This window comes from Delphinus delphis, chromosome 1 (assembly GCF_949987515.2).
Source record: "Delphinus delphis chromosome 1, mDelDel1.2, whole genome shotgun sequence".
Classification (NCBI taxonomy): Eukaryota; Metazoa; Chordata; class Mammalia; order Artiodactyla; family Delphinidae; genus Delphinus; species Delphinus delphis.
The window spans coordinates 71,144,204-71,164,471 of NC_082683.1; the positions used below are offsets into that span (position 1 = coordinate 71,144,204).

The following is a 20,268-nucleotide window of genomic DNA, read 5'->3' on the forward strand; positions in this document are numbered from 1 at the left end:
TTTAAAAAGGTGACACAAGTAAGCTTATTAAGATATTTCTACTGTTAATAGTATTACAATTATAGTTACTAGTACGTCAGTAAAATTAAGAAAAAAATTTAGTAGTTCAAGGAAACTTAAAACTACTTTTGTCACTAAAATGAATTCTTTTATACAATTACTTATGAAAGCAAAATGAAAATTTGAGATGAATGCCTGTATGAATCGAACCAGTAAAAAACACTCTCAAGTGTTCTTAGGAAAGCTGATTTCTCATCAGAATTATTCAATCCAGATGATTGTCCCAATTTTTTGTTCTTTGCTTACTTATGCTAACACAGCCTAAGCCTATCTTGAATTAAATGACAAACAGCTGATATGAAAGGGGTATGATCCTTAAAAACTCAAGCTTTTTTTTTCTCCCTGACCCCTTGGCCGAACATACTGATACTTTGAAAATTGTAAAAATCATTTTAGGGATATTTGATCTATACTTCTACTGCAGTTTTGTTTATTTTCTATCTCTGAAGATAAATACTCTCTTTAGAGTATTAAAAAACATTTCACTGAGCGAAAGGAGTTAATGTTCATATATACTCAGCTTCCAGTAAGAAAAGAGGTAAAGGACATTTTATTATATTGCCCTTTTATAGTGAGAGCCTACCATTATTTTTTAGTCTTGTCATTATTATCCTTTACCAAGCCATTTACGTTGAGATGTGAAGGGCTTTGGTGTTCCCAACTTAAAAACAAAACAAAACAAAACAGCAGGTAGCAATCACAGTACAGATCCTGGGAGTAATTCTTCTCCTGCAATTGCTTTGCCCTCTAATCGTCCCAACACAGAAAGACAGAGTGGTATTGAAGTGTAAAACATCATCTCAAATGTAACCTAAAGTGAGATATGTGATTGTACAGCACATGTTTGTTGAGTATTAATATGTTTACCTGTATATATCCTTATGGTGATATAGGTCATTTAAAAGTCAGTTCAGACACAGTTTAAAAATTTATACAATATAAATTATATTGTATACTGTCCTTTTAAGGAATAACAAAAAGTACCTATTGATATTCCTAGAAAGCATAGTTTTGCATTTCCAGCTTTTCTGAATTGAAATCACATAACTTAGTAGTATTAAATAAGTGTACATTTTTAATAATTTTCAATGAAGGAAAAAAGCATGTTATAGAACATAAAACTTCCTACTTCTGTATTTCTATAGAATGTCTTGCCTACAGGCACTAGAGTTATTATATCTATGAGAAAAGTGCTTGTAAGTAATGAGCAGTGGGAAACCATTAGTATGCCTGAAATGGTTTAATGAAAGCTTGGATCATGACATGTCAGGAGTTGTTCTTATCATTTGGACAGCTCCATCTGCATCGTTAATAATTAATTCAGTTCAGTAAGAGTTCAGCTCACACACTCACTTAGAAGTCTTCCTCAGAGAACACCTCTCTGGCTGCTAGTCCCAGGGAGAAATAGGTTTCTGCTTGGCTAACAGCAAAGATCTGGAGATACAAGTGCAGTTTTAGAGTTGCATTTGCCAGGTAGCAAAAGCTCTAGGGAGGACAAAAAGGGTCAGAACATGTGCAGTTCAGTTAGGTTACTTCAGAGTGGTGTTTCTGTTCTTGTGTCTTATCATATCCATGTCAGGACGGCAAGCTTTGGAATGAATTTTAAGCTCCTAAGCTCAAATGGATATGATTCAATTGAGCAGGTCGATAACTATAAAACAAACTGTGCACTCCTATAATCTATGGTACTTTTTTCTTTCTTTAAACTCTTTGTATTTTCATGTTCATCAATATGGGTGAGGATTAGCTAAGCCGTATCATCAAGTAGTGATGAATTTTATCAGCAAATTACATGACAGATTATTTAAACAGTAATTTATGAAATTATTTTTGGGGATAGATAGAAGAGTATTATTTGTTATTGAAAGAGAAAGAATGCCCCATTTAGTGATTTAACTCTTTTTAGCTGAATAGGAGAATTCTTTTCTTTTTAATTTGGTCTCACTCTTTCACATAGAATTCTATTAAGAGGTACCCATCTACCTATTTACCTGTACACACACACACACACACACACACACACACACACACACACACACACATACACAGAGCAGAGTTAAAATCTGATTAATTCCTGGATGAGTTGCCTCATCTTCAAACTTAATCTTCAGTGTGGGCATTTAGACTGGTGAGTTGACATACAACATGTAACACAATCCTGTTAACTTGTACTTACTAGAGGCTTCTACACGAATGATTAATGACATGTATACCAGCTGTAGACAATCTTTATGTACATAGCTGTAACTCCATCTTTTTCATTTCTCATTGATGCATAGCACCTTTCAACCTATCCCAAAATACTCTGTTTAACAGAAGTATATGGCTAGAAAGACCCATTTATGTCATAGGGAAAAGGTTAAGAAGAAAGAACTCAGTACGTCATTTGAAACTAAGGTTTTCAGTCTTCAAGTGACTATTTTGGACAATAGATTTTATCAAAGAGTTTTTCTGCCCCCTCTATTTCTTGTTCTGATTCCCATAGTTACATTTTAAGAGAACAAGAGTAGAAGAGAAAAGAAGAAAATCTATTGAAATGTTTTATTATACAAAATTATAACTCATTATTAGAGTATATTGCCTCCTGAAAAAGATCATAGGAACAGTATTTATCCATGAAACTAAAAATTAGCATTTACATTTTTAGACACTGGAGAAAATCAGAGAACTTTAAAACCACAGTTTAAAGAACTTGTTAACACTTCAGTAAGTGTTCTATTTAATTCCAGAAAATATTTCACTCACATATATTTTGCTGGCAATGTATTAAAATGTTCAGTACTTAAATAATAGACATTTTTTTGGTAAATAATTTGTATTAGTAAAATTTTTTAATGTGGAGTTGAGGAAAAGAAAAATATCTCACGCTTAACAGTTTTTGCTCTTACGCTGTGATTCACAATAAGTCTTGCATACCTTTTTTCGTAATTACTTTGTCTGACAATGATGTTATTTTCTCCTATTAAAGATACCATTGCCTCAGTAATTATATATCGTCGTTGTATTTCAAAGACTAAGTTAGTGTTGGATTTAACTAAATTTCTTGGCAACTTAACCATTAGTGCGTTGGCTAAAATTTTATTTTCAGTTTCTGTAAATTGGAGAATTCACAGACACTTGTGAAACAGTCTGACTGCAAGAGTCCTTCTGTGGTTTTATGATTATTTTTCTAGGATTTTAAGTTGTTTTTAAAGAGACTCACTTTTAAAACATCTTCTTGAAACATTTGATTTTAAATATGCTAGAAACAATAGCTTTCTTTCCCCACTCGGGTTTTATGGGTTTATGTGATATTTAGCTGTGTATGAATATAACTAGCACAGACAGGATTAAGAAAACACAAATAACTGTTCAAAGTACAATTTGGCTAGTGGGAATAGAAGTGTGTGGACGTTTTAGCTATTTGCTGATTATGGGATGGTAGTGTTTCACAAAGGAAATGGAGAATTGGTTGTTATGGCAAGCCCATCAAGTGGAAATCATTTGAAGAGCACACCTTTGTATGTCATTTAGAATTTCTTTGATAGTGTGTTCTATGTATTAATTAATTTAATATTATATCTTCAACTCATTGGTCATCTCTGACTGAGTGGTAAATTAGATTACTCTTTATAGAAGTGGAACCTTTTTTAAAAAAATACAAAACTAGTATATCTTTTGTTTGTTAGAAGACTGCTAATTTTCTCAACCAGAATAAACTGGTTAATTTTGTTGACAAGACTGGGCCATGGAGCCAGAAGACAGTATATTGAATCTCAGCATTGACATTACAGTAGCTAAGTAGTCTTTGGCAAGATAATTAACATCATAGATTTGTAAAATGGTTATCCAAGTGCTACCTACTACCTCTGGAGATAGGATTATATGTTGTGGGTGGGGTATTTTTTTTTCCTGTAATTTTCTGAGCTTTATATCTTGTGACTGTATTATCTTTGTAGCTAGGAAGAAACACTGAACACATATATAACATTAAAAACTTCAGTAGGGTGAGGAGAGATGCATCTAACAGTCTGTTTTTTAAGGATTAAATGAAATATGTTTTCTGTGGCATTTTCAAGTTGGTTAGTTCTGTCTTAACAAGAAACAAATGTCTTTGTATCATATTTAAGCTTTAATTCTATTTTTACATAGGTACACTTCATTTTCATTTCAATTTTATTGGAAAATAAGCTAGTTCTTAAATAACTGATTTTTTTTTGTGGGGGCTGGTTTTTCTTCATTGAAAAATCTGTTTGGATGGATGTAACCCCCACAAGTTCACATTTTGTACTCATTTTCTTTTTATAGCATAATACTTGATACATCCACTTTTTTTTCACATTCACATTCTTTATTTTCCTTGTGGTTTAGACATTGTGGTGGGTAATAACTTTTTTTCTTTTCTTGAATGTACTCCTACCACTACTATTATTTTATTCCTGAGGGGATAAGTAATATGCTTAGAAAATAATGAGCTCCAAATTGTGGCCCTTTTGTGCTTCAGAAAATTATTTAACAAAAGGTGTTGGGGTAGAGGGCAACCCTAGGTCTGGAAGTTTGTAATAAAATAAACAAACAGTTTTATCAGGACATTCAAAAAGAAGGGTTAGAAGGTTTAAAAGATTTTGATTCTGAATCTGTTAGGGCAGCCATTCTTACATAAGTGTTGTAACTACTTTGTTTCCTTATATGGGTTTTGGTTGGTTGGTTTGTTTTTATGATTATTTGGAGTACTTGTTTTTAACCATTCTTAAATTGTCCTAGTTAAGGCTTACTGTTATAGAAAATAAAAAGTAAAAGCACTACTTTAAAAAAATTAGAGATAAACTGTACCATGCTTCTTTAAAATCAAATCAAGTATTCATTGTACTATCAGAAAGATCTCCCTAATTTCTCAAAGGCAAAAATTTGTGTCTTATCCCTATACAATAAGCACATTCTTGTGTGGAGCAGTAAGGTCAATAAATATTTGTTGAATGAAATGAATCATATTGTAATAATCCTGAAAATGTAAGCCTTTATTTATGTATGACCAACTGGACTTTATAATCTTCAGAATATAAAGCTAGACATTTTTTTTTACCAATTTATTTACTTTTTCTCTAGACAAGTATTTTAAGAAATTAATTTTTAAGTACTTTTTTAAGCAAAGAGCTTCTTTTGTCCTCAAGTAATTAATGGAATGCTGTCTGCCAGCACTTGCAAATTATGCCTATTTTAGTCCTTAAGAGGAAATTCTACATCTAAGAGAAATAACAAGGCACAGTAGACAAAATGACTGATACAGGGCTTAAAGCCTTTGCTCTGTTCCTTAAACTCGTTAGGAAGGACTTGGAAATTTTCTTTATTGCCTTACATCATTTTTCCTAATTATAAAATCAGAAGTGGTGATGAATGAGGAAAATAATGTTATCATTTTATCAGATGGTATTGTGACTCAGTAAAAATAATCGCTTACTGTAACAAAGTTATGTGGGTTATTTACTACCAAGGAATTGCTTTCGTCTCTACATATAAACAGGTCCTTTTCTGAGTATACCCTTTGTGCCTTCACTAAATCACTTAATCCTCACAAAATAACTTCATTTTTTCTTTTTTAAAGTAATAATCTGAAGTAAATAAAATGTCAAAAAGAATCCAGGAGCGATTTAGCACAGTTTTATTTTTAGAGCATAAAAATGGAAGCTGCCTTCACTCCATCCAGCATTCTGCCAGGCTTCCGTAGAAGCAAATGCAAATTACAAACCTTTAACTTTCCTCAGTCAAAACACAACTCTTATCTTCTGAGTTCTCTCAAGTTGACCTGCCAGACTGTGCTTCCATGTCAGGTTCTATCTTCCCCAGTTGGCATTTGTTGCATCTACATTCTTTGTACAACTGAGTGTTTAGAGGGACTCAAAACAGCCTTTGGAATTTACCTACTTCCATACAGTATAGAGACATCAGGAAGAAAGAAATGGTGGTCTTTAACACTTAAATAGCAAATACATTTATATATTTTAAAGTTTATCTTACTTTATATAACCAGCTAACATTTTTCATATATTTTATCTCATTTGATCTTCACCATTACCTTATAAAAAGAGTATGCAAATGCAAATGTTAATTTTCCTCATTTAATCAGTCAAAATCAAGAACTAGACTCTCAACTAATTCTTAGGGTCCCAAATTCAGGGATCTTTCCATTATAAGCTACATGATGTAAATGCCCCTTCTAAGGAATTCACTTCTGTGTTTTCATTAGATGGTTTTTAGGCCCTGGAGTACTTCTAGCTAAAGAAACTAATATAGGCTGTCTAATTTATTTAATCATCACCACATGATACTGATTTAATGAGGTTTCAGTTTCATGTCAAATGATCTATTAAAAAATCGATCATATGTAGCCAGAGTATTTTTTTATTTAGACTCAACGTGATCATTGCATAAGTAAACTAGAATTGAATCAGTGTCTACCATATACTCGTGTTATTCATATTTAACTGCATTAATCCATTAAATATATTTGCAAAAATGTATAATTTTTACTTTTTGTCATAGTGATCTAATTCTTTATTTGTTGTAACAGCTAAATATTATCTTCCTGGTGATCACATTGTGCAAAATGGTGAAGCACTCAAACACATTGAAACCAGATTCTAGCAGGTTGGAAAACATTAAGTAAGTATTTCGTATTTTAATTTTACTGCTTGACAAAGTGAAAGGTATTCTCCACAGGGAATACATGAATACCATCTTTCACCTGTAGAAATTATTCAGAATGAAGTTTTACTGATCAAGGTTGAGTCTCACTGTTACCATGTCACAGACATTGGTCAAAAATTAGGTAATAATTTCTGTCTTGATCTAAAGCCAAGAAATTGTTTCAGTGGCTTTGTGGAAATTCCATATCACTGTAGCAATTTCATTTGAATTTAAAATGCAATTCAAAATGATGTTCCTGTTTGCATGACTGATATGATTATATTGTTTGTTTTGTTAAATGACTTTTTGATTTATTAAGGATTCTGAGCAGTTTCTACTTCTAAATCCTGTTTTCCTAAGAGAATTTACTCCATTACTATTGTTAACTTGGAGATTGTCTATTGTTTTCATGATAATTAAAGAAATGTTTACTATATTTCAATGTTGAAAAAAACTGCAATATCCTATCAATGGAAAAATGTTATCTAATTAACAAAAAATTGATAGCTGTTGATTCATTAAGTCATCTTATAAAAGCATTTTCAGAGTAATTTTTTAAAATATGAGTTAATTTAAAATTTGAGGAGGTATTGTTCAAGTTGGTTATAATGGGATGTGGAAAATATTTTTAATGTTAAAAATGGCAGATCTATAGTAAGGGTAATTTTTTTTTAATTAGATAAAGTTTTAGATAGGTTAGTGCCAGCTTCATTGCATGTTGCATGGTAAGAGAGAGAGCTAATCTTTAGCATCTCTCTCTTTTCTTCCTTTTCCTCTTTCTGTCTTCTCATCTACACCAGTAATTACCGTGTTTGTGATGGCTACTATAATACGGACTTACCTGGGTAAGGTAGAACCCTACATTAACAAATTTATGGCATGATTTATATTTTTTACAAATCCGTCAATATCATGAATTGCCCTTAATTTTTATAATTATTTTGGAATATCTTATTTGCTAGAATATTTTAAACTATAATATGCCTTTATTTTTTAATTGTTTGCCTCTGCATTTTGACTTTCTTAATTTTGACTAATTTTATAAAATATATAAATGCTTTCTTATTACTTTCTATTTTAATTCTGTCTAATAATTTTGTTTCTCTTTTCTGCTTATAATGCTTTCTAGCTATGAAGATAATAAGGCATTTATCAAGTAAGATCATTAGTTAGACATGGAATGCACTGACTTTAAATCCTCTCATTCCGTCCTATTTTCTACAGTTCCTTTCTCCTTAAGCTATTCATGATGAAATCTCTCCCAAATTATTTTATTTTGAAGTTGTTCTCATGTTTTTGTCTCATTTCAGCTAGGCTTCTTCATGCTTCAGTTATAAAACCTTAGGTTCACCTAAGATTAGTTTCTTAGAATCTGAGGTTTAGGTGTTAAGTGATTATCTGCCATTTAACCTTTCTGTATGTGTCACATTATTCAGTGTCTTGAGTGCACCACAGGAATAAAAGTATAGGAGTAAACTAATTAAGGACTCCTTAATTTCTTTTACCAAAATGCACATAAAAGACAATAAAGTCACGGGGGATGTTTTACACCTTGTATTTTAATATAGTTTTCATACCTTGTTTATTCTGAGTAAGAAAAGGTCATACCTGCTGTTGCTGTTTTCACTGGAGACTGCAGTACTAAATGCTATTGTTCTTTCTTTAATCAATGAAAGGTTAAAGCCAAAATGCTGTTGAATTTGAATGTGAACATAAAGTCAACTGCTACTACTGATATGTTAATAGTTAAGTGTGATGTGTGTTGTTCTCTCATTGAACCTGTTGATGAAATTCACTTTATTTTTTCAGGTCTTGGGTGCTTGGCGCTTTTGCTCTTCTGTGTCTTCTTGGCCTAACCTGGTCATTTGGGTTGCTTTTTATTAATGAGGAGACTATTGTGATGGCTTATCTCTTCACCATCTTTAATGCTTTCCAGGGAGTGTTCATTTTCATCTTTCACTGTGCTCTCCAAAAGAAAGTAAGTGAAAACACTTAGAGGCTCTGCTTAACTTGTTCTTTGATTTGAAAATAATATATATAATAGGGAAGATTTTAAGTTACAACTGGAATATTATTAATAATATTATATTTTAATCATAAATTAATTGTAATGAAAGTCAGGAAGCTCAGGCTTCACATGTAAAATGTGTCAATACCAGTCATCTCTTGAATGTCAGTTTGGGAATATTATAAACTAGATACTTATGTTAAGATTTCTTCTTTGGAGTCTACAAAAATGCTTTGTGCAAAGGGTATACAAGAAAAATAAAAAGTTAAATAATCTTGTTCTTTGCTCAATAAAAGGAATGCAGTGGTTCAAAACAAAATTGAGTATAAGGATAAATGGTCTAAATTTTAAAAGCACAAGATATACAGAAAAATGAATATCAGTGTTGTCTTCTGAGTAATTTTGAAAGATCTTAAAACCCAGCAATTTCATATCTCACATCTTGTTATTTTGTCCTGATTTAATGTTAAGTGGAGTCAGCAAAATTGACTCAAAACTTAAAGTCGAAGGTGAAAAAGTTTAACCTATTACAAGAAGATGTTAAACCTAAGAGAATAGCTTAGCTACCATTTAAGTTTAAAATGTCTATGCCTATCACCAGGTATCATCCTTTCCCTGTCTGCATATCTAACGTAGTCTTTTTATTCCGTTATTACTAGTTGGTCACTAAACTGAACAGAGAAATAGAGTTGTGAAAGTGAAAACTATTATGTTTTCAGTCCTGACAAGATGATAGTGTTGTTACTTTCATCAGTTCTGATAAGCTATAATTGTGAGATAATGACAGTGGAATGTGCAATGCTGACAGATAATAATGTACATTCACAGCAATATAGGCATTAGGCAAAACCAACACCGGAGGGTATTATTTGGATAAAATACCATTTTGATTGCCATTGTCTTGGTTATATAGGATTTCAGAGCAGTTAATAGACATTAAGTGTACAGAAATTTTTTGTGAGGTATCATGTATTATTTAATATGAACCTTAACTTTCTAAACATTATACAGGTATAACCTTGTAATTACTTTGGTTTTTATATATTTTCTGCATAGATGAGCATTTTATATACATGCACATAATCACATATTCATACCTTCTGTCAAATGTTTTTGACAAAGCATAAACTTAGCAGAAAAAGGATGAGGTCATCATTATTTCCTCATAGAGTTTGTATATTAATTTTACAGAGATTTTGCTATGCTTTTTAATTAGCAATTACATTTTAAAGTCATTGTGTTACATTTCTTTTGAACAAGTTCTACTTAGTCTTGGATATGTCCTATTGGATGCTGCCAGGATGAATTGTTAAGAATATAAGATGATTTAGTTAAAATCATGGTTCTAACTGCTTGAGTGAGCATATTTAGGCAGAGAAAATGCTTTGAAAATTCACCCCCATTGTTATTTGTTCTAATAGATATAATTAAATAAAGCTAAGAGGATGAAAATTCAAGTGCACTTAGATTTAAAAGGTCATTAGTGACTTTAATTCTCTAATTTCCCAAGGAATAAGTGTCAGAGTTTTGGCCTTTGCAGGCAGATACTGAGCATAGAAATGGTGTTGGGCGGGGGAGCGGGGAGGGGGAAGCCTTTGAGTGTTTTTTGTAACCTACTAGAAAAAATAATTTCTTATGCAGCCTCTCCTTCTTCTGTCTTGAAATTTCAAAGTCTGGCTCTTAGCCTCAATGAAACCTGTTTATATGCCAGCAAAGCTGCACAGAATCCAGAACTCTCCCCCCTCCTCCCAATTCTTGACCACCTAAGTGGGGCACTATTATTTAGCAGTTGTTTGGACCTCACTTTTTAACGTTTCAACTTTCTTTTAGGCCTGACAACTTTTCTATCTATTCATATGTCCAAACTTCAGGGGAAAAGGGAAATTACCTGGGTAACTCGTTAATGTGAATGGAAATTGCTTAAATAGTTCCCTTGTGTGCTAATGAAGTGAATAGGCATCTTAGACTCTCTACACTAAATGTTAGAGCTAGACACATCAGAAAATGAAGAAAACATTCCATCCTAATTAATGACATATGTATCAAAGGACTTTTTTTCCTTTATTCTTGTGCCAAAGTAGTCTTTCATTATAAAGAGGTCACCTGCAACACCATGCAATCTAGTAAAAGACGTTTATGTACTGACCTACCTAAGAGGACCCGAAGCATATAAACCTTAAATGACTGAATTACAGGTGGTTAAATGTAATTAAGCAGGGAAAATACTAAATTTTTTATCTTATTTTCTTAGCATGAAATAGAAAATTGGGTTTACTAAGGCTATAGCTAGAATAAGGCTTTTAAGATATTACCATTGTATTAATAAATAACATTTGCATAATGAAAACAGGGTATATAAAGCATTTCTACATATGATATCACCCTTTAAAGATCCTACTAGCCAGTCTAGTGGACAGAGGTGTTTTTCTGATTACCATTTCACCAGTTTCAATTGAACTTGACTTTGTAATCTCCACGGAAAAGTGTTAGTGGGACTTCTTGTCTCGTCTGCTCATTTAATTAGAGAGAGAGGAGCAAGTATGTTTATATTAATCCCTTGGTCTTGTGGTTATTCAATGCAGGTACGAAAAGAATATGGCAAGTGCTTCAGACACTCGTATTGCTGCGGCAGCCTCCCAACTGAGAGCCCTCACAGCTCAGTGAAGGCGTCCACCACCAGAACCAGTGCTCGGTATTCCTCTGGCACACAGGTAACAAAGAGTTTGACAGCATCTTTAATTAATCTTCTTTATGGAAAGCCTTCTGAGACATGTTCTGTTCAGATGTACTAATTGTCTCCTCATTATAATGATCTAGGTAGCAAATACTTGCCTTCTTAGTATTTTGGTTTTAATTTCTTCCTAAGTATTTCTTCAAGGTGTTTCTTTAGGTGTAAACATCCTTTTTTGAGAGGTATACTTTTTTAAGAAGTATGTCGTAATCATTAGATATCCTAAGCTCACATAGCACAGGATTCAGTAGGCATTCAGTAAACATTTGTTGACTAACTAGCCATCTCCACTTTAAAAAAAGACAATAAGTGAACACTCTTTTTAAGATCGGAAAATTAAATACTCCTTAGTAGAGAAGCAACAGAGGAGTATAGACTTCCTTCATTCTAGAACAGAATCAATGCACATTTTTTTTAAAAAAGGTCAAAAGATAATTCTGCACAGATTGTTCAGGGTACATCTTTGTGTGTCTAATGTAAGGTAAGCTTGGGAAAACTAACATAACATATGTCTTGCTATTTTATGTTAATAGAGTCGTATAAGAAGGATGTGGAATGACACTGTGAGAAAACAATCTGAATCGTCTTTTATCTCAGGTGACATCAATAGCACTTCAACACTTAATCAAGGTCAGTTACTAGGAAAATTTGAGTTTACAATTTAAATTTTGTGCCTTTTGCCAATTTGCAATAATTCTAGAGAAAATGCTGAATTTTCCTCTCAAATGGGTTTATATCACAAGCTCTTAAACCTGTTGAGTCATCTTTTATTAAAGTACATATAAATTCTTTTTATTCAATAATGTAATGCAAAAAGTATGATTTCAAATACCATGTTAACAGAGTGAGGCTGGAAAAAGTAATTTCTGAGAACGTGCTTTGCCACAGATTAAAATGGTTTCCTAGTGAATACAGATTTATTCTTTCTAAACGTACATTTATGAAAGTTTTCTTCTTAAAACATTAATATAATTAGAATAACTACTCTTCACATTAAACAGTACCAGTTTTGCAGTGAAAATTCTTACTTGTAAAATTCTTGTTTTTACGTTTCTTTCAAAAAGTAAAAAGTAAATGTCAAAACATTTATACTAACTCTTCATAAACACATAATTAAACTACATGATAATTTACAAAGTAATTTTTATATTTGAATTGTTATTATTTAATGTGTCTACAATTATAGCCTTAAACTTATCACATAATCGATATAATTCCAACTTAAAACAATATGGCAAATAAAATAATTTAGCCAGATAAGGGCACAAGTACATGTACAGACACATATTCCTGAGTACAAGTTTAGTAAATTTCAATTTATTTTGAAAAAAATCATATATTATTGTATATATTCTTGGAAAGGTAATTTATCCAGGTAATTTTGATGTACTGATTTGTAATATAATATGTTATATTTTATCACAATGTAGTATGAAAGACATTTTTCATTGTTGACATTGTTCTGATGAGATTCTGGTTTAAAATGAAAAAAAGCACATGTATGGCATCAAAACCAACTTGAATTTTAAAATATTTTTAGCCAAATTACATTAGTTATGCAAAACGCATGTTTGATAAGTATTGAAAGGTTTGTAATTTGTCAGTTAGAATGAGTGAAATGTGTGTTTATTCCATTGCTCTGATGTTTTACCTAATTCTGTTAAGATGACTATCAAAAAGGAAATGAATTATTCAATGATTCATTTTTGAAACCTGGCAAATAAGATTACAGAAGGAGAATTCTTGTTGGATAGAATTTGTGAATGGTCCTAATAATTCATTATACACAGTCTCTTTTTCCCCTCAGCATGTGTGCTCTTGCATTTACTAAGAGAAGCTTGGTGCAGTGTGTCATACTTTTTACCTGTTTGTGAAAGTTGTTTTTCCTCCTGCTTGTATCAGAGTTGGTATTAACACCGATGTTTTCATGAGGGATAATCCCACACCTGTAAATTCTGAAAGTTTGAGATTCCCTCTTATGGGCCTCAGTGGTTAGGTTTTTAATATTAAGCAGTAACATCTTGAAACATAATGTTGATCTCTGTGCATTTAATTGCCATTTTTGTTTAACAGTGATTTTGTATAAATTAGTAAATGTCATCCTCAGCAGGTGTTTACTTGGGGGACTTAGAAAGCACCTGTGAATTGCTGAAATTTAACTTCCCTCTTCCCTTTCTCCTTCAAATTAGTAGTTCAAATACAGTCAGATAATTTCAGCAGATTTTCCATTGCCAACTTATCCACTACCCTTGATGAATACGAAAAGTACTTTACTGCAACTGCAACACTAAAATAAGAGAACTGATGTATTTTTTTCTGTTTCTTTGCTTTAGGAATGACTGGCAATTACCTACTAACAAACCCTCTTCTTCGACCCCACGGCACTAACAACCCTTATAACACATTGCTCGCTGAAACAGTTGTATGTAATGCCCCTTCAGCTCCTGTGTTTAACTCACCAGGTGTGCTTATACTTACGAATACAACTACCTTTCTTTGCTGCTAAACAGAACTCTGATCTTTGCCCTCTTTCTAGAACACTCAAGTTGCCATATACTTACTATTACATCCTTAATTTCTCAGTTAAAAAGCATTATGGTATTGCCCATGCCAGGCTTCTAAAACTGCACTATATTATAGTAAAAATTCAGTCATGATAGTATTTACCAATAATTATCCATGTTTTTGACACAGGTGGCATAAATCTTAATATATTATTACAGGACTGACATCACATGGTCTGAGAGCCCATCTTCAAGATTTATATCATTTAGAGGTATCCTATCTATGTAATATACTATTCAGTTGACTCTAAAGCTTGCTGACGGAGTTTGCTTCTGGCATGACTTAGCTAATAATTTGGATGCCTAGGTATAGAAAACTACATCCAGCATTATCAATGTAACCAAACTATAGTATAGTGCAGCTTTATGGTAGTTTTTCTTTCTTCTTAAAAAACTAAGAATAAAGTTAATATTAGTCAGTTTATACCTATAGTTTTTTATTGGGGGAGGGGGAGAGATTGTCACTAACCCATCCTGTATTTTACTGTATTTTCTAATAGCTTATTTATTTAAAAAATATATATATATATTTAATATTAACAGAATTTTCAAGAGTTTGGTGAAAGTTATTGCATAATTACAGTTAGCATATAATCTTTATTTGTGATTGATATTTGCCACTAAATTAAACACAGAACTTCGTTTCCGTTTTTTTTTTTCTTGACATTCTTTTTTAACGTAACTGCAGCTTCTCTTTTCATTCTCTTGTTTTTCTTACTTTCCTTATGCTTTCCTCTAGCAACCTACAGAGAGACAAGTATGGGAGTAAAACTTAACTTTGCCTATCAAATGTAAATTTTTTCAGCATGATTTTTAACCGGCACAATTAAAACATAACTAGCAGTCATGAAGTAGACTCAGCGGGCAAGTGGTTCACAATTTGCAACTCAAATGTTTCCAAATTCAAACAGTACATCTATATGTACTGCCTTTTGTCAGTAATAGAGGTCTGTAGCAAATGCTGTCCATACTTAAGTACATGCAATGCTGAAATAATTTGCTCTTTAAAGCCTGAGGTACTGTCAACCAGAATGCTTAATAATTGACTTATCATTTCTGCATTCCCACAGTAATCTTGCTACAGGCTGTGGAAAGTCTTCCAGTGAATTACCTGAACTTGGGCAGAAAAAGTTGCCTCTTCAAAACCAGCCAAAGATGTGCTTAAATCTGCAGTATATCATAGAAAACACCTTTTGGATTACCCAGTATATATTTTTATATTTATTAAACAACAATAAAAAGAAAAATGACAAGATCAAACCTCGACAGAGGAAACAAACGCTAGCAGCTGATCCCCGTGTCACTTATAATTTAAAACAGCAAATGTTTCCTAGTAGTAGATCTTCTAAAGTTTGTGACACATATGTAAATTTATAAAGCTGGAGATTTGTGTCAGTGAGGCTAAAGGAAGCCATGCAAAGAACTATCATAACTTCATTTTGTCAAACATGCCTTGGAGCGTGATACAAATCGAATTGTCAGCTTTTCAAAAGTAGAAGTTGGATCAGAATTTTCTAAATAACATGAGTCAATAATAAATATGACCCACCTATTTTCTCATTTTCTGCTAATGATAATTAATTGAGCATGTATTAGGTATTTATTGGTCATGACATTGAGTTTTCTAGGATAATCTGCAGCTTTAAGAGTGGAGTGAGCACTAAAAAGGGAAATTTCCTATTTTTTCGAAGAATTCATTTTTTTCCTAAACTCCTCCAAGCCTTGCATACAATGCAGCAGCCTCACAGTGGTCAGTTTCATTTCAATAACATCATTTCATTCTTTTTTTTTCCAGACTTATCTGTAGACAAGTGATTTTTTTCTCTAGGATTTTGAGAATGAATAACCTAACTTTCCATGGTACAGACCATTTAATTTTCTCTAAAACTTTTTTTTCATCTGCCTGAGAAGCACTGTGATGTCTTAGTTTACATGTTTATGTGTCTGTAGAAAAATACAACTCTGATTCAAAGAGAGCATGTTACCATATTTTTTTTCCTCCTGAACCTCTTTTCGTATCTTCAGCAGACGTATCCAATCTTTCACTCCTTTAGAAATAAAAATATATTAGCCAAGGCTGACACCCTTTTCCCATTCCACAGTTGATATTTATTCTTGGTTTAATTTCTGTGACACATACTTAAGAAACCTCCTAACATTTCTGCGTTTAACCTCCATGCCCATGGTGTCTGTGGGCCAGTCTTGTACAGTAGTAGACTCTGCTGGTTCATTCGGTGCTGTCACTGTGACTGATGCAGACTGCAGGGCTGCAGGCAAACTTTGACCAATAGGAGCCTGGGGCCATTGCTATCAGAGAGAGTATTAGTACCAAATAAAAGTTCAAAATAATAAGAAATATTCAATGAAAAAGTAAAAGGCTGCTATTGCTGGTAATCTAATTTGTTGAACCCTTGCTCTAAGTTGCTGAGAAGCTTAGAAATTCTTCATCATGTTACAATAAATCATTTTACTTTCTTTTATATATCAGCTACTCTTAGGCCAGATAGCCTGAGCAGACAGACATGATGTGAGTTGTCCAAAGTGAGTCATTCCACCTGCTGTCTATCGTGTTGTTGGATGGTGCTTGTGGGCCCCTGGTCCAGTCAGTATGAGAGGCGGCTGTCTTTGTTTAACATGACTTCTTTGTGTCTGTCCATTTTTTCATTCTTTTTTTCACTTCATCTCCAGAAAAAGGAAATGTTAGAATGTTGTTTAAAGAGTTGCTTGCCAGTTACGTGGGTTTATGTTGTACATTTGCCTTCAGTTTTTGTATGTGACTTATTCCTTTTTAATTTAGTGTTGTTTAGGACAAATTCTGTTAATTTTATTTTTATAAACCATAGTCTCGTACTTTAAAACGTAAATGTCACTAATGAATTGCTTTGCATTAACTATGCAAGGGCATGGAGTGAAGTCTTTATAAGAGTGTCAGAGATTTGACCAAAAATCAATTCATAACTACTGTCTCCCCGAAATTGATAAAGCAACATTCTGTATACCATCTTCCCTCCCTGGAAAACAGTATTATTCTTTCACACTTGTTCCTGTTATCTAAGGGGTTGCAACTGTTTACAGTTGGGAATGCAGGAAAGCCTGGCACTTTCCAAGTGTTAGCTTTCAAATACAACTTTGTCCTGAACGACATTAAAAAGTTTTGTACAAAAGAAGTAAAGATTCTTGAGGAAGGAACAGAGGCAGTAACCGAACCCCTCCCTTTTCTGTTTCAGGACATTCACTGAACAATGCCAGGGATACAAGTGCCATGGATACTCTACCGCTAAATGGTAACTTTAACAACAGCTACACACTACGCAAGGGGGACTATAATGACAGCGTGCAAGTCGTGGACTGTGGACTAAGTCTGAATGATTCCGCTTTTGAGAAAATGATCATTTCAGAATTAGTGCACAACAACCTGCGGGGCAGCAGCAAGGCTCACAACCTCGAGCTCACACTACCAGTCAAACCTGTGATCGGAGGGGGCAGCAGCGAAGATGACGCTATCGTGGCAGATGCTTCGTCTTTAATGCACAGTGACAACCCAGGGCTGGAGCTCCATCACAAAGAACTCGAGGCACCGCTCATTCCTCAGCGGACTCACTCCCTTCTGTACCAACCCCAGAAGAAAGCGAAGCCCGAGGGGACTGACAGCTACGTCTCCCAGCTGACAGCTGAGGCCGAGGACCACCTGCAGTCCCCCAACAGAGACTCTCTTTACACAAGCATGCCCAACCTTAGAGACTCTCCGTATCAGGAGAGCAGCCCCGACATGCAAGAAGACCTGTCTCCATCCAGGAGGAGTGAGAACGAGGACATTTACTATAAGAGCATGCCAAACCTTGGAGCTGGCCATCAGCTTCAGATGTGCTACCAGATCAGCAGAGGCAATAGTGATGGTTACATAATCCCCATTAACAAAGAAGGGTGTATTCCAGAAGGAGATGTCAGAGAAGGACAAATGCAGCTGGTGACAAGTCTTTAATAGTGCAGCTAAGGAATTCCAGCGGCCCCATGCAAGTGTTAGTAAATAAAGACAGGCTCCATGGCCTGATACAGCTCCCTCAAACTCTGCTTGAAGAGATGGCTCTGTTGACCTGTGGTTCTCCAGTGTAAAAAAGATGACTGAACCTTGCAGTTCTGTGAATTTTTATATAACGTACAAAAACTTTGTATATACACAGAGTATACTAAAATGAATTATTTGTTACAAAGAAAAGAGATGCCAACCAGGTATTTTAAGTTTCTGCTGCTGTTTAGAGAAATTGTGAAACAAGCGAAACAAAACTTTCCAGCCATTTTACTGCAGCAGTTTGTGAACTAAATTTGTAAATATGGCTGCACCATTTTTGTAGGCCTGCATTGTATTATATACAAGACGTAGGCTTTAAAATCCTGTGGGACAAATTTACTGTACCTTACTGTTCCTGACAAGACTTGGAAAAGCAGGAGAGCTATTCTGCATCAGTTTGCAGTTAACTGCAAACCTTTTACATTAAGGCAAAGATTGAAAACATGTTTAACCACTAGCAATCAAGCCACAGGCCTTATTTCATATGTTTCCTCAACTGTACAATGACCTATTCAAAAATGGCTAAAGAAATTATATTTTGTTCTATTGCTAGGGTGAAATAAATACATTTGTGTCCAACGGAAATATAATTGTCATTAAAATAATTTTAGAGTTTGGAGACAATATTGTGTGAAGCTCATGGTTGCACATATGTTATCAAATGTTTTTTCTTACACTTTGTCATTGTAAGTTCTACCCATTTTCACTTATTTTCCACTGTATACGGTGTTCTGCTTTGACAAGTTAGTCCTTATTCTTACATTTTAATTTCTTATGGCCAAAAGAACGTGTTTTATGGGGAAAAAAACTCTTTGAAGCCAGTTATGCCATGCCTTGCACAAATGTGGTGAAATCTAGAAAAGGTTGTTTGTCACCCCTCTGTTTGTTCTTGAACAGGGGCCAAAGAGGGCACTGGGCACTTCTCACAAACTTTCTAGTGAACAAAAGGTGCCTATTCTTTTTTAAAAAGTAAAATTAAACATAAATATTACTCTTCCATATTCCTTCTGCCTATATTTAGTAATTAATTTATTTTATGATAAAGTTCTAGTGAAATGTAAATTGTTTCAGCAAAATTCTGCTTTTCTTTTCATCCCTTTGTGTAAACCTGTTAATAATGAACCCATCACTAATATCCAGTGTAAAGTTTAACACGGTTTGACAGTAAATAAATGTGAATTTTTTCAAGTAGCTAATGTGCACTTTTATGTACGATACATAATTGGCTTTAACACACCGGTCCTTTGCCACCCCGCTCCCCTTGGGTGTACTAGGTTCCTTCACAATATAACCCACGGGTATGCAAAAGAATACAGTTCAGCTGCCTGATGGTTCTATATCCTGAAAAGAATATATTTGTATTCTGATTACCATTACCTATGCACAAAATCTGGCAGATAGGTTTCAATAGGGAAATATACTGAAAGTATTTGTGTCTGTTGCATTGCAACAGAGCCAAAAAACAAATAAAAATGAAAAAAAGAAGACGTGTTGGAAATCTCAAGTCAAATTTGGGCATCGTTAAAAAAAACTGACTTTTCAGCAGTATTGAGAAGCAAATCCTAAAACGTACTTTTACACTTTGAGGATTATAAGTAGCCCTATAGGCAGCTGCAAATGGCAATGTTTGTTATCATGGAAAGGTTCAAAAATCATATAATTGAATCTCAACATGCAGATTTTCTCCTGTCTGCATCATCAGCATTTATACCAAATTCTTCTAAAGCTTACTGGTTCTCTCAAGGGCTTCCACCATATTAGAAATCACTTTATTTCATGTGGACACAGCCTATTTAAAAAGAGTAATAAGAGGGCTTCCCTGGTGGCGCAGTGGTTGAGAGGTCTGCCTGCTGATGCAGGAGACACGGGTTCGTGCCCCGGTCCGGGAAGATCCCACATGCCGCGGGGCGGCTGGGCCCATGAGCCATGGCCACTGAGCCTGCGCGTACGGAGCCTGTGCTCCACAATGGGAGAGGCCACAACAGTGAGAGGTCCGCGTACCACAAAAAAAAATTAATAGTAGGGTGACAATGGAGGAGTGTAATCACATATAGTTAATACCTAACAAGTTGGAAATTGACTATAAGAAATTATTAATATTCAAACAGATTTAACAATCGTCTGAGAAGGGTATTCATCCTTGGGTAAAATTCTGCAGGAATTTACAAAACTT

The 20,268-nt window shown here is 33.9% G+C and overlaps 1 protein-coding gene across 13 annotated transcripts in view; it reads left to right on the plus strand.

Moving 5' to 3' along the window:
- Positions 1–19,286, plus strand: part of ADGRL2 (adhesion G protein-coupled receptor L2) — a 179,698-nt gene extending 160,412 nt beyond the window's left edge. For 10 of the 13 annotated variants that reach the window (XM_060024192.1, XM_060024220.1, XM_060024203.1 and 7 more), the window contains 5 exons: positions 6,608–6,699; positions 8,533–8,701; positions 11,314–11,442; positions 11,996–12,092; positions 17,254–19,286. In XM_060024192.1, the coding sequence (XP_059880175.1) occupies positions 6,608–6,699; positions 8,533–8,701; positions 11,314–11,442; positions 11,996–12,092; positions 17,254–18,008 (1,242 nt within the window). In that variant the 3' untranslated portion in view covers positions 18,009–19,286. Of the gene's footprint in view, positions 1–6,607; positions 6,700–8,532; positions 8,702–11,313; positions 11,443–11,995; positions 12,093–13,795; positions 13,925–14,156; positions 14,239–17,253 lie in introns of those variants that run through there. The other 3 variants (XM_060024271.1, XM_060024255.1, XM_060024261.1) reach the window with 3 other exon arrangements.
- The last annotated feature ends 982 nt before the right edge of the window (positions 19,287–20,268 follow it).